Source organism: Argiope bruennichi, chromosome 7 (assembly GCF_947563725.1).
Source record: "Argiope bruennichi chromosome 7, qqArgBrue1.1, whole genome shotgun sequence".
In the NCBI taxonomy this organism is placed as follows: Eukaryota; Metazoa; Arthropoda; class Arachnida; order Araneae; family Araneidae; genus Argiope; species Argiope bruennichi.
In genome coordinates this window covers 29,708,486-29,723,263 of record NC_079157.1, presented here as the reverse complement: position 1 = coordinate 29,723,263, position 14,778 = coordinate 29,708,486, and the positions used below count along the sequence as shown (strand labels likewise).

The 14,778-nt window shown below is 28.4% G+C and overlaps 1 protein-coding gene across 2 annotated transcripts; it reads right to left on the bottom strand.

Moving 5' to 3' along the window:
* Positions 1-200: 200 nt before the first annotated feature.
* LOC129976619 (zinc finger protein OZF-like) lies at positions 201-11,476 on the bottom strand. Of its 2 annotated transcripts, none has more exons than XM_056090269.1 (2): positions 11,375-11,476; positions 201-1,809 (listed from the first exon to the last, which is right to left on the bottom strand). In XM_056090269.1, the coding sequence occupies exon 2, from the start codon at positions 1,322-1,324 to the stop codon at positions 257-259; it is 1,068 nt and encodes a 355-aa protein (XP_055946244.1). In that variant the 5' UTR covers positions 1,325-1,809; positions 11,375-11,476; the 3' UTR covers positions 201-256. The 2 variants fall into 2 exon arrangements, with proteins under 2 accessions (XP_055946244.1, XP_055946245.1); XM_056090270.1 differs by lacking the exon at positions 11,375-11,476 and adding an exon at positions 8,121-8,278.
* Between the last annotated feature and the right edge of the window lie 3,302 nt (positions 11,477-14,778).

The following is a 14,778-nucleotide window of genomic DNA, read 5'->3' as shown; positions in this document are numbered from 1 at the left end:
TATTTAAAATTACTTATGGATTGTAAATTAAATTATTATACATGAATATATAAATTCAACATTGAAATTGCATGAACATTAATTGAAATAAAATAAAAAATACATAAAACCATGAGTGTTGGTCAAAAGGAAGTTAAGATAATTAGATTGAAACGTTCATAAAAAAAATCCATAAATTAAATAACTATTTAAAACAGGCACAAATTTAATGGGAAATTTATTTAAATTACTACACAGTATCAATTATTACTTTGTATTATTTGTGCGAAAATACTTTATCGCACACATTATAAGCATATGGATTATCTTTCGTATGCGTCCTTAAATGTGTCTTTAAATGTCCTCGTAGAGAAAACGCTTCACTGCAAACCTCACAAACATATCGTTTCTTTTTCGTATGCGTCCTTAAATGTCTCTTTAAATTTGATGGCTCAGAAAACGCTTTACTGCAAAGCTCACAAACATATGGTTTCTCATTCGTATGCGTCCTCAAATGTATCTTTAAACTATTTTTGTGAGAAAACGCTTTATTGCATATCTCACAAACATACGGTTTCTCTTTCGTATGCGTCAGTAAATGTATCTTTAAACTAAATTTGTGAGAAAACGCTTTATTGCAAATCTCACAAATATGCGGTTTCTCTTTGGTATGCGTTCTTAAATGTTTCTTTAAAACTCCTGGCTCAGAAAACGCTTTACTGCAAATCTCACAAACATACGGTTTCTCTTTCGTATGCGTCCTCAAATGTGTCTTTAAATATCCTCGTAGAGAAAACGCTTTATTGCAAACCTCACAAGCATACGGTTTCTCTTTGGTATGCGTTCTTAAATGTTTCTTTAAAACTCCTGGCTCAGAAAACGCTTTACTGCAAATCTCACAAACATACGGTTTCTCTTTCGTATGCGTCCTTAAATGACTCTTTAAAGTTCCCAATAAAGAAAACGCTTTATTGCAAACACAAACATACGGTTTCTCTTTCGTATGCGTCCTTAAATGTGTCTTTAAATTTCCTTTGTGAGAGAATACTTTATCGCACACATTACAAGCATACGGATTATCTGCGGTATGCAGATAATGTACCTTTAAATGTACCTGTAAATTTCTTTCGTGAGAAAAAGCTTTACTGCAAACCCCACAAATATACGGACTTTCTTTCGTATGCGTCCTTAAATGTGTCTTTAAAGTTCCTTTGAGAGAAAATACTTTATCGCACACATTACAAACAAATGGTTTCTCTTTAATACGCTTCGAGATTTGTGGCATTATATTTTCCTGCGTAGAAAAGACTTTAGTACACATTTTGCAGAATTCTTTCGTAAGCATGCATATATTCCAAATTTGAGTGCTTTGAGTAGAAAATATTTAATATAGTATGATTCACAGATAGGCTTTTCTTTCACATGTGTTAGAATATGCCTCGCTAAAGCATGCTTTTTAGAAAATCTTTTGCAACACAAGTTAGATCTGATTAAAAGTTTTCATCATGTTAAAACATAAGTATCTGTGAAGTTAAGCAGAAGTATCTATCAGATATGCTGATATTGTGCATGATATATATTTTACAAAAATCGATAGAATATATATATTTTTTAATTTTTCAGAGAATTACTTGCTTTCTTTGCATATATAACATAACTTCTGTTCTCAATCATTGAGTGGATGAGATAGCAAGGCCTTGCTGAAAAGTAGAGAGTTAACCGCATATATTTAACCCTAAGCAAGAAGGAATTGTTAAACTACTATTGTTCATATATTTAATCTTGATGATTTATAGGCAATATTTTTGTTCTATTCGTTGGTTCCATAACCTAAAAAAGATAAATATTATTAATCTTTGCACCTGAAGTTAAACGTTCAAAATTACAAGACTACAAAATTTAAAAATATTTCAACAACGTATTACAATTTATTATAATATATATTGTGTATATAAAGCACTCTGCAATATATTTTTAACACCCGACGTATTATGCTACTTATTTATTATAATGTGTTTTATAGATAAAACATACAGTACTTTCACGTCTTAGTTATAAATGTTTGTGTATAAATATGAAAAAAAAAAAAAAAAAATCAATCGAATCTTTCATCAAGAAGTTAATGCCACACAGAATATTTTACTAAAAATTCGTTCTAAATATGTTAAAATTAGGTTATGCATTTAATTCAATTAATGTAAATGTTAAACTATTGAATTTTAAGCTAAAGTAAAGGAAATCGTTGTAGAATTACATTTTGTCAAGATATTCCTGAAAAATAGCAGAGTTTAATTTAGTTACATACACACGCACACACACATACACACACGCAAACGCACACACAAAGAAGAAAACAAGTAATATATATATATATAAAATTAAAGTCAATTCCTACTTAGGTCAACAACAAAAAAATTATTTTAGTTACTGTTTATTAAATAATTACAATTAATATAAATATGTATATACATATGACAGAATTACAATATTAAGTGGTAAAAATTTTTTAATTGAATTCCTACTTATTTTCTTATATTATTTATATATATCTTATATTATTTATGATCGGGTGTCGCGTCAGTAATCTTAGAGCTTGACGACAATTTGGCGATCAAATAGAAATTACTGGACAAATTTAATTAATTAATATTTGGAAAAAAACTGTATTAACATCAAGTGTCATCCACTACAAGATTAAAAAAAATGTATTTGAACTTGAATGGATGAGTAAAAAGTATTTTATTAACGATTTTGAATTTGAACTATATATATATATATCTATACTTATAATAAAGCTCAATGTGTGTGTGTGTGTGTGTGTGTGTGTTGGCGCTCTACAGGCCAGGTCATTTGACATACAGCTATCAAATTTGGTACATGTATACCTTAGAGGTCGGGAATGTGCACATGGGGTCCCTTTTTTTTGAAATTTTAATTATTAATTAAAAACTAACTTTCCCGCCAGAAAAATCTTCCATTTTCCCCACCGCCAACTTTTCCGCCAAAAAAAATCTTCCATTTTCCCCACCGCCAAATGAGTAAGCTTTAGTTTTTTTTTCTCCCAACAGTAATGAGGTTAGGGTTACCATTTTTCGGCGGATTATTTCAAACGATTCTGTTTATTTTCTTAATGTTTGATGCATTTAAAATGAAACATTGTTAATTAATCCATGTTTCAGATTCATTCTGAAGTACTTTTGAATTAAAATAACACAGAATAAAGGAAATTAAAATGTCTAATCTGCATAGCGTTACCCCAACTGGCGTAGAAAAATTCACGCATGCGCATTGCGTTCTGATTGTTGCCATGACAACCATTATCAACGGATGATTTAAATTATTTTTAGGTTAGTTGCATGCTTTTGTAAGTAAATTGCATTTATGTTAGTTATATATTTTTTGTATATGCTTATAGCTTTAAGTACATCGTTTTTGAAGTAGTTTTTTTTTTAACCTGTTTTCAATGATTCAAATTATTTTTAGGTTAGTTGCATGCTTTTGTAATTAAATTGTATTTATGTTAGTTATATATTTTTTTGTATATGCTTATAGTTTTAAGTACATCGTTTTTAAGTAGTTTTTTTAAACCTGTTTTCGACCGATTATTTTAAACGATTCATTTTATTTTCTTAGTGTTTGATGCATTTAAAATGAAACATTGTTAATTAATAGATCTGTTCATGATGAATCTGAGAAAATTTTGTTGACAAATTCTTGAGATATTACATAAATTAAGAAAGATATTCTTTAGTGCCCATAAAGTTTAAACGCTCAGTGACTCTATTATCAGTAATCATATTATTAAAAAAATGCTTTGTTTCAGTAAAAAATATTATTATATTAATTGCAGATTAATCACTTACACTTTAATTTAAAGCATAAATTCTACGAGAGGTAACAGAAAATTAGACAGATACATATCAAGTTATGACTGAAGGCCTTTATAATATTATGAGTGAATTATATGACTATCAAAATTTGAAGTTTTAAAATATTTTGCTGAAGAATCTATTAAAGTTGGAATTGCGTAAAATATTTAATGGTACGACCGGAGTTTAACCTCCTGCTTGGCCAAATTATTAAAAATCGCCAACAACGGCCTTGCGAAATGTTCAAAAGCAAAGGAGCAGATGTTCAATCATAGTGCATAATAAAAATTGCCAGCTTTGGCGCGTTATCGCAATTTGGCACAGAAGGGGGTTAAAACTCCTGTTCAAGCTATTTAATTATTAAAATTTAAACGATCATTAAAATTGGCGAACCGGCTGGTCGCCAAAGGCGGCTAGTATATATATATATATATATATATATATATATATATATATAGCATACTCTGCTTATGTATATATATATATATATATATATATATATATATATATATATATATATATATATATATATATATATATATAAGCAGAGTATGAGGTAACAGTAATTGAATAATGAAGAAAGAAATAGTTTCAGAACGTTTTTTTTTCACGTAGAACACTTGAAAGAAATTTGATAGTTGCAGAAGAAATAACACATCCTTTAAACTATTAAAATCCCTTTTCATAAGAGATAAATGAAGTGCATTATGTATATCTACTTAGAATAAAAGAGAACGAGCACGTGTGAGTTGGTATGCTACAGGATAAATTGTTTGCGTAAGGGAAACGAAATTTGGCACAAATATTGTTTGGCAGGTTAGAATATGCACCAAGTAATGCTTTTTAAAAAATTTTAACTAAATGAAAACATCAAAATTTAGTTAAATTTTGGTATTTTCCTGCTAACTCTCAACAGTATTATTTTGTTAAACTGATTTATGAAATATTTTAAAATAATAATATAAAAATTTTCTTTTCCACGATACCAATTTGTTTACCGTGCAATCCCCCCCCCAATAAGTAGCAACTTTTTTTTAAAAAATGGTTTGATGAAAATAATTTTTTTTTAATTTACTTTTCAACAATACATTTTGTTGCAATATCACGGAAAATGATTTTGTTTATTACTTGAGTAGTGTGTTTGAGAAATAACTAAGCGAAGTTACAGTACGACAAATGTTAGAAAACAAATGAAGCCAAAATTAGTAACACTATGATCGCATGGAACTTCATACGCAACGACCAAAACAGAATCCGATTCTGAAATAACACGGCTGTAATGTCTGCAACAATTTGGTACCTAAAGATATTGTGTTCAGAAAACGAAACATAAAGTAATGCATAATGAATTGGAACGAAATACAGTCAATATTCTCCATGCGCCAGATGGTCGTCAAAAAAGGCTAGTTTGAAATAATATCTGAAGAGGTTCTTATATCAGAGCAAGTGTCTTTATTAAATTATAATTCAAAAAAAAAATACTTATCATATTCATCAAGGATATGCAAAGTATCTTAAATTGATTGATGTTTTCTCTCAATACTTTGCGTACAATGAAATACACTGCTGGTCAAATGTATTGCAAGTAAGAGAAATTTCACATTTTTTTAAGAATGAAGCCCTTAAAAGTAATATTTTTTTCATTAAAAGTGATATTTTCTAGTATAAATGTGGTGAAGAAGTTTCAAGCTATTGTGTCATCCATTATCCAAGTATGAATTGCAAAATTATTCTTTTTTTGGGCGAGCTCTCTGGTGAACAAAAATATAAATATTATTTTCTTCCACAATTTGCAATTAAAGAAATACCTGAGATCTGACCATTCAAATTGGTGCTCCTCTTATTTATATACATGATGAAATTAGTATCCCAAAATACATAAATTCAGGAAAAGGCACGAGTGCTCCCATTTGCCTATGGTCATCAAATTAAACATTTTTTTTTTTTTTTATGTAATCTTTGTAATGGGTTTTAATGGTTCAAAAAATTTATTTTTTTCATTTTAAAAGACTGACCAAGATCAATTTTTATAATAATAAAATAAAGCTCACAGAAAGAAAAAGGGAAAAAAAAAAAAAAAAAAAAAAAAAAACAGGAAGAAGAGAAAAAAGACATTGTTATAGCTTAGAGAAGATTATTTTTTTAACTACATCTTGGTAAAGAAACAGTATACTGTTTCATTACCAAGTTACTACCATTCAAATCAGTTACTAAGGACTCAGTTCCCACCAGATAAGCTAGTATCTTCTGTAATATTAAATCCACTACAAAAGAGCTATTTTTAAATTTTTTTAATTATACAGCATACTCTATACCTATCTACTTCTTAGGCCTTTCCGTAGTAAATAAAAAGTTTTCAGTTGTTAGTATTTAGTTTTATTATCTTTTCAATAATCACAAGTCAAAATTTTTTGACGGCAAGTCTATACCTCATAAAACATTTCTTTAGAAAAAAATGGCACGTTGATCCTTAAAGGTTCGCCATTCCTGCTCTATACCAATCTAATTCTTAAGTCTTGTCTTTTTTTAAGTGGTCATTTTTGCACTTTTTTTCTACCTGCACAATGTCAAACAAATCTCCCCTCTCCTTTGGTATGATCTCTACAAAGTTGAAAATAACTAACTTTAAGATCATTTTACTCCATCCTACTCTATTTATATTTAAATTACCTTAGCATATTTCAGTATTTGTAAAGTACACTTCTGACCTTTTAAAGTAAATACATTTCATTTTTCATGGTGATCATCTAGTTTAAATTTTAAAAAAATGCATATAAGATAAGCCGAAGATGGTTACCACAATGCAATATAAGCAAATTTAATTAAAGATAAATTTAATTTTTAAAAATTGTAGTTAAAATAATCTTTAGCTAATTAGCATATTTCAGAACTTTTAAAGTAGGATTTTGTACTATATGAAGTTAGTATGTTTTGTTTTCTGCTAATGATAAATGAGCTTAAATTCACAAAACAATGTAACAAGATATGGCAAAGATTGTGTAAAAAAAAAAAAAATAATAAATAAAGCACATGGCAGAGATTTTCTACTAGTTTGTATCAAATCAAGCTAAAGAACAGAAGATTTTTCAAATAACAACATATTTATCACCTATAAAAAACATACATTAGAAAAAAATTCAGCTTCTTAATAGCTGAATTTAATTCTCTTAATAGAATGCAGGAATACGAAACAATTTTTATAATGAAATACATATTGCATACATTAATACTGCAAATTCTTACAAAAATAAACATTACGAAAAAGTACAGTCTCAAGTTCAATTTCCTAATGTTTATCTTAAATTAGCCTAATTACTTTTTTCTAGAATTTTCTTTTATTTCCTGATGTAAATTATACATTTTCAATTAATTATTTCAAACATGCATGTAAAAAGTTGCTAAGACTGTGTTCCCCGCACCACAAACAAAGGGATAATAATTACAAACACCCACTCATTCCTTTCAAAGTTAATCATGATTCCATTTTTTAAATTAACATGTGTCAAAGAAATTCTATTAGATTTACTTAGTAAAATCGGTTTCCTCATATGTTTTGTTGTAAATGAACACATTCTAAGTTCAACTCATGTACAAACTTTGCCTTCCCATAGAAAAATAAATTGAGATTTATTCTAAGAGTCATCTTTTTTGGATACGCATCTGTCAAAATTATTTTATATATATATATATATAGTTATATTTTCACAATTTATGTTATTAACAATAAGAAAAGAAATCTAAAAACCAAGATAAAAAAAAAACTTATTGTAGAGTAGTTGATTAGAGTGTTATTAATTTTCATATTATCATACAAATATCAATTTATCTATAAACATCTACTATCATATTATATCTAAAATGTTATCAAATTTTGATGGCATAAAAAGATCAGAATTGCTCAAGAAATCTCAAAAGAATTCAACCATATTATTCCAAATATACACAACTTTATGTTTTAAAGCAGGGATTTATATTAAATGTATAACAAGTATTGGTACAGTTCTAGAGACGGGTACCATTTGACGATTTCTCGCCAAGCCCCGCGGACACTGTAATCTTCAGAATTGTATTTCTCAATATTATGACTATTTTCAAGAGATTTTTTTCTGAAGATTACAGCGTCAATGGGGCTATGGCAGGAGAAAAATTTAGCATGAAGTATACAAAAAGAACAAAAATAAGAATTAGAAATAATTAAAAATAGCACAATTTAAACAATGTTAAATTTTAAAAAATGCAAAAAAATAACAATACAAATTTTTTTTAACTCACCCGATTTAACGATGTGAATTTCGCTAATTTACAATAATACCCTTCCCTTCTACAAACCTTTCCTTTCTGTTAATACCATATCCTGCCCGCATTCACCACACTTCCATCAGCAATTAAATCCATTTTCATGCACCATTCAACACACGCATTCGCTCCCAAACGTTCTAAATCGAAAAAACCCCTCAATTTAAGGGATTCCTCATTTGTCACATTCATACCAGCCATTTTACACCACAAGAAAAATCGAAGAAAGTAAGAAAAAAAATACTTTACAAGACTTGGAGAGCAGAAGAAATCAGAATAAATCCAATCGTCAATTAACTGAAGAGAAAATCTTGAAATTCCCCACGAAAAGCTGCCACCACAAGAGAAATCGAAGAAAGTAAGAAAAAAATACGTTACAAGACTTGGGGAACAGTAGAAATTAGAAATTCCCCGCGAAAAGCTGCACTTATACCTAATTGGTTGATATTCAAAGTCAATTCATACCTGATTAGTTGATAATTACATCACCCCATTCTCTTCACAGGGTTGCCATACATTGGACGCGTAGAGGGGTTGCCATATTGGTAACTTTATCTTTAAAATTTGGCCCCAAACTTGGCGGTATCATGGCAGAAAAAATAAATATTTTCAATATCCTGTTTGCAGGTCAATCTTTCTCAACTTGGAAGTCCTCATCCCCTTCATTTAAGAAGTCTAATTTCTAAAATTCTTAAACTTGGATTCCTTGTTTTTATTCTCTTAGAAATTAGATAGATTAAAATTAGATGCCATATCACTTAACTGATTATATTAACTGATTAATTATTAACTAACTAATTAACTGATTATATTATTCTAGCAGACAAAAATGAAGTATTACATTATAAAAAGCTTTAATATTTTTCACAGCAATTTTTTTTTTATTTTTATAATTAAAAGAGTTGCTATTATATTACTACTCAAATAATTAATACTCAATACTTTAATAATTCAATCACTGACAGGAGAACATGTAAATTCTGGGACAGTTCTAGGTAGCGGTACCTTTTGGCGATTTGGCGCCAAATTTTTCTCGCCAAAGCCAGCGGACGCAGTAATCTTAAGAATTGTGTTCAGAGATTTTTTTCTGAAGATTACAGCGTCCATTACAGCGGATAAAAATTTGTCATGAAGTATACAAAAAGAAGTATTTATAAAAATTAAAAATAATTAGTATAAGAAGTATCATAAAAATGAAAAATTAACGTTTCTCATTAATATTTACAGAAAATAAAAATAATTAAAAATTGCACAATTTGAACAGTGTTAAATTTTAAAAAATGAACAAAAATAAAAATGCAATTTTTTCCAACATTCATACCAGCCATATTGCACCACAAGAAAAATCGAAAAGAGTAAGAAAATAAATACTTAACAAGACTTGGGGAAGACAAGCAGAAGAAATCTGAAGAAGCTGCCACCACTTGAGAAAGCGACGAGAGAAAAGAAAGAATTCGGTAGAAGACTTGAGGAGCAGCAGAAATTAAACGCTGCATTTTGACCTAATTGGTTGAAATTCAAAGTCATTTCGAACCTGATTGGTTTAAAAATTACACCCCCGATATCTCCCCATTACACCCCCGATGACACCCCCCCATTACACCCCCGATGACAGCCCCGAATCGTCACCGACATCACCGCATTCTCTTAACAGGGTTGCCATACATTGGAAGCCATACATTGGAAGCGTAGAGGAGTTGCCATATTGGCGACTTTATCTATAAAATTTGGCGCGTACCGTTCACTAGAATTCACCCTAAATTCTGATAGTTCTTCTGAAAACTTCATAATAGTTTGAAATTGATAGTACTTTAACTTAAGCAGTTCTTTTCAAAAACATGTGTGACATTTCACACTTTGAGGAACCTTTTTTAAAACCTCTTATTTCTAGCATCATTTGAGCTTAGTTTCTTCAGCACACTGGAATGCAAGGGTTTCTGTTTCAAACATAAAAAAAAAAATTATCTTCACCCACAAAAACGCCATAACGAGAATTCTTAAAAAACCTTCCTGTCCCCAAATCAATCTGTATGAGCATTTTTAATGAACAAATTAGGTGCCATGGATATTAATTCAATCACATTTGGCTTCTGAAAGTTTTGATACACTAAATCAATAGGAATATGCACAATAGGAAGTGAGGTTTTACTGATATAACTGTTAATACTATTTTTATGCATAAATACTTTTCTTTAAATTAGGCTCTTTATCTTCAAAGAATATTATGTTTCTTAATTAATGAAAAGGAACTGTTGTATTCTACTTGACAGATATTTTTAGTTTCATTTACACTGAAAGTCTCAGCATGCAAATTATTTGGGGACAATTTCTTGCCAAATATAATCCTAGTAATTTTTACTGCAGCTCTTGCATCTTTATAACATATCTAAAAGACATACAAGAAGCCGGATTAAATGATTTTCTCATGCTTAGAGAAGAAACAAGACACTAACAGGGACTCTGAGGAAACGATACAATTGTTTGAAAAGCATGAAACACTAACCCCTTCTGCCTTTACTATTCGAGAATAATCAATGGTCTATTTTCTGCTGTGACTAGCAGTTTCTTACAGCAGACCACTGAGAAATCTTCCATGTTTTGGATTCCTAAATAATTTTTGAGAGTTTAAGATTCATGCATATATTTCTAGATTACCAGTGGATTACATAAAACAGTATAAATAACATTTCTGACATTCATGTAAGTACTTAATACATTTTATTTTTCTTACATTCACTAATCATTCTATGTTTTTACATGTTGAAATCTATGTAAAATACTTAAAATTATAATATGAGTAGGCAATATAGTTAGTTGAAAATTGAAATTTATACAACATAATTTCAAAACAACAGTAGGAGAAAGAATGTAAATAACATGGTGTGGGAAAAGTAACCATTGATTATTTTTCTCATTTGCCCATTCTTCTACGCCTATATGATATATTTTTATAGCGAATAATTTTATCTAATTATAAATCTTACAGAAAAATTTGCATTGGCTTCATTTTCAACATTAATTGAAATAACATATATATATTAGATTCTCAAAAAAAAAAAAAAAAAATACAAACAATACTTCGAGTGCTTTTTATTTACTGAAGAAGCAAGCACTAAATTTTCAATATACCAACTATCTGTTTTTAGCCATATATAACGTCTTTTAATTTTTCAAAAAAGTAAGCTCTTTCAAATAAAAAATGAGTTTCGAATCTATTAAAACTTACTTACAAATATTTCATAATTAAGAACAGAAGTTGAATTCAAACTACGGCATCCATTACCGAAGTAGACACTTTCTAGAGATCGCCCAGACCATGTCAACCTAAAATGAGTACAATCACAGCGCATCTTACAAAATTATCAGACTGATGTGAGCTTCGCTGTGATTGGACTCCTAAAGCTTGACATAAGCCTGTAGATTCCTCCATTTATTGCTTATGTTTACACTTGGCCACGAACGAACGAACGAACCACAATCTAGAAATCGACTCTCTGTATGTCAACCTTTTTGAGTCTAATCATAGGCCTTCTTTCTCCGTCTATGTCGTTTGTTGCTTACTGTATTGTGATTTATTAGAAAATTCCGTGTTTATTTACATTATAGGAAGTCAAAGAATGGGATTTGTATTATTAAATTATTGTTTATTCAGATAAGTGTTAAATGAGACGAAAATGTTTTTTCCCTCTTACTTTCGATCTTATAACAAGCATTTAAAAAATTATTTCCATGCTGTCTATGATATATTTAGAAATTTTATCAGAGAAAAACAGCAGTAAGGTCAGAATAAATATTGAAAGCTAGTGTATTCCTGGCTTTCAAAAAGGTTTTAAGAAAACAATTACAATTATTTATTAAGTAATATTTTATACTGTGTAGTAATTAAAAATTTTTCCATTAAATATGTGCCTGTCTTAAAGAGTTATTCAATTTATGAATTTTTTTACTAACTGTTCACTCTTTTTAATTCTATTAACCTCTTTTTGACAAACACAAATTGTTTTGTGCATTTTTGTTATTTTATCTAAATTAATATTCATATAATTCTTACGGCCGTATTCACCAACCGTTGTTAAACATCAGCTGATGATTAAACGCTGATCAGCAGTCTAATCGGTATTCACCAGACCAAACGGATTTCAATTTCCCCCTGTTTTGCCCCATTTTATGATTCAAGGATTCCAATAATCAAATTTGATCAACGGTTTTCCGCATGCCCATTTCTCAAGAAGAACAACTGTTACATTAGTTTTCAAACAAACATGGATGATTTAGATACATTGGAACTATTGCAGTTGATATCAGATAGGAGGTGAATATACACTGACAGAGTTTCTGATTTGGATTTGTTAGATGAATATGATTTTATTTCCAAGTACAGACTTCCCCGTAATTCTGCTAAATGCATTTAATCTTTGAGGACGAGAAATTAAGCACCAGTATTTTACGAAACAGTGCTGTAACTACTGAAGAGAAATTGTGTATTGCCTTACGTTTTGTTGTTGTTGTTGTTGTTTGTTTGTTTTTGCTTCAGGAAGTCATCAACAAATAATTGGTGATTTCAATCAAACGAGCCAGTCATCATGTTGCCGGGTTATAAATGAAGTATCTAGATGTATAGCTGAAATGAGGCCAAGATTCATTTACCTACCAAATAATGAATCTGAGCGACGTGAGGTATGGTATGTTTACATTAATCTCTTTTATATCCTTCATATGGAAATCCCTTTTTATTATTATTATATCCGAGTCGATTTTTGATTATTATTTTCTAGAATTAAAACTAGAATCTTTCATTTGTATAATTCCTTGAACATTCAATTTTTTGAAGCAAATGAATTATAATTAAAAGAATTTGCTAAACTTATTAATATCTTTAAAAAAACTCATCAAGTTTAGTATGATTATACTGTTTTTTTATCAAATGACTGTTCCTTAAAATGCTTCCATTAAAACATTTTATTGCATATTTTCTGTCTGGTTAATCTAATCACTTGCTAGTAAAATAAGTTGTTTCATATCTATACATATTCATATCATTTGTGTAGTCTTGTAGTTTTTTTTAATTATATTATTATGGCGATATAAGTTATTAAAAATTGATAATGTATGTATGTAATATTTTTTCAAATCATTTTTAATTAACTTTTTATATTACTTTTATAACTAGAGTCCATCTTTAACAGTTTTTTGCATTTGTCATGCTATAAGAAAATTTTCTCATTCTTTACTAAGACAATGTTACATGTTAATCAGTTTTAACCTTGTTCCTTTTATTGTTCAATTCTGTAAAAATATAATAAAGAATTCAAGTATTAAAGATTATTTGCAATATAAACTTAAAATTTTCATTATGCTTTATTCCATATTGAAAAATTCTTATTCCTCCACCCCTACCATTATACAGCTGTATATCAAAGATTATGGCAGATATTTGTATGAATATTTAAAACAAGAAGGGTTTTTGAAAACAACCACCTAAATAATAAATATGTTTTCGTTTAACAAATAATATTTTAAGATTAGGTAAAAAAAAATTTCTTACTGTAGAATATTTTCCAAAGTTATCTGAAATCACTTAAAAATTTATTACAATGCACATTTCTAGTGATTGAGAATAGAATATCTTAAGTTTTTTATTTTATATATATATATATATATATATATAATAAGTGTACTATATAAATGAATTCTAAATATTTATTCTAAATTTAGATACAAAAAATGTTTTTTTTTTTACTTATATCAAATATTTGTGTTTATACTATCAATTTTTAAGTATGTCATGTAAGTATTATTGTTAAATTAGCAATTTTTTCATTACAGTTATTTACAATATTATACTTAATTCTTATTTCACATTTCTCAGATTAAAGACTTGCCAAGATATGGAAGAAATAAGAAACAGACTTTTCCTTTTGAAAAAAAAAAAAAAAAAAAAAGAAGAAGAAGAAGAAGAAAAGGAACAAACAAAGAAATCTTTTTCCTCTGTCTGGTGATGATTATACAGGATTGCTTTTTGTATTTTTGAAACTTTCCTGTATGACTCATTTCCATGACTGTACACTGTTTTCACATGGATATATAAGTTGTTTTTTTTAGTAAATTGATTTTTTATGTTATTTATTTTATAGAAAAAGAATTATTGCAGTTTTTATTATGATTAATAATTAGAAACTTAAAGAAATTGTTTTTGTTACTTATAAATTGTGTGATATAATTATGTGCTTGTCACTCAATACAGCTAATCTCTTTTACAATATCAGTTGGCTTCAGCTTTTATCTTCAACAATGTGTATAAAATTAACATTTTTTAAAGAGATCAAATCATGACTTTGGTTATCTGCTAAAAATGATCCCCAGTTTTTTTTTTTTTTTTTCTCTCATTACACAACAAATTTTAACATTACTTGTAATGTAATTGTACCTAATTATTTTTTGAAAGATGTTATTTTATAATTTATCTCTATAGAAATGACTAAATAATTTCTTATTCCTATCTTTGAAAATCAAATATATTTTTAATTTGATGTTGTTCTTTTTTATACTTTATAGAAAATGACATACATGTATGGCTCATATCAGTGTAGTTCTTTCCTAGTGGTTTTATGTGCTCATTATCGTATTACAATAT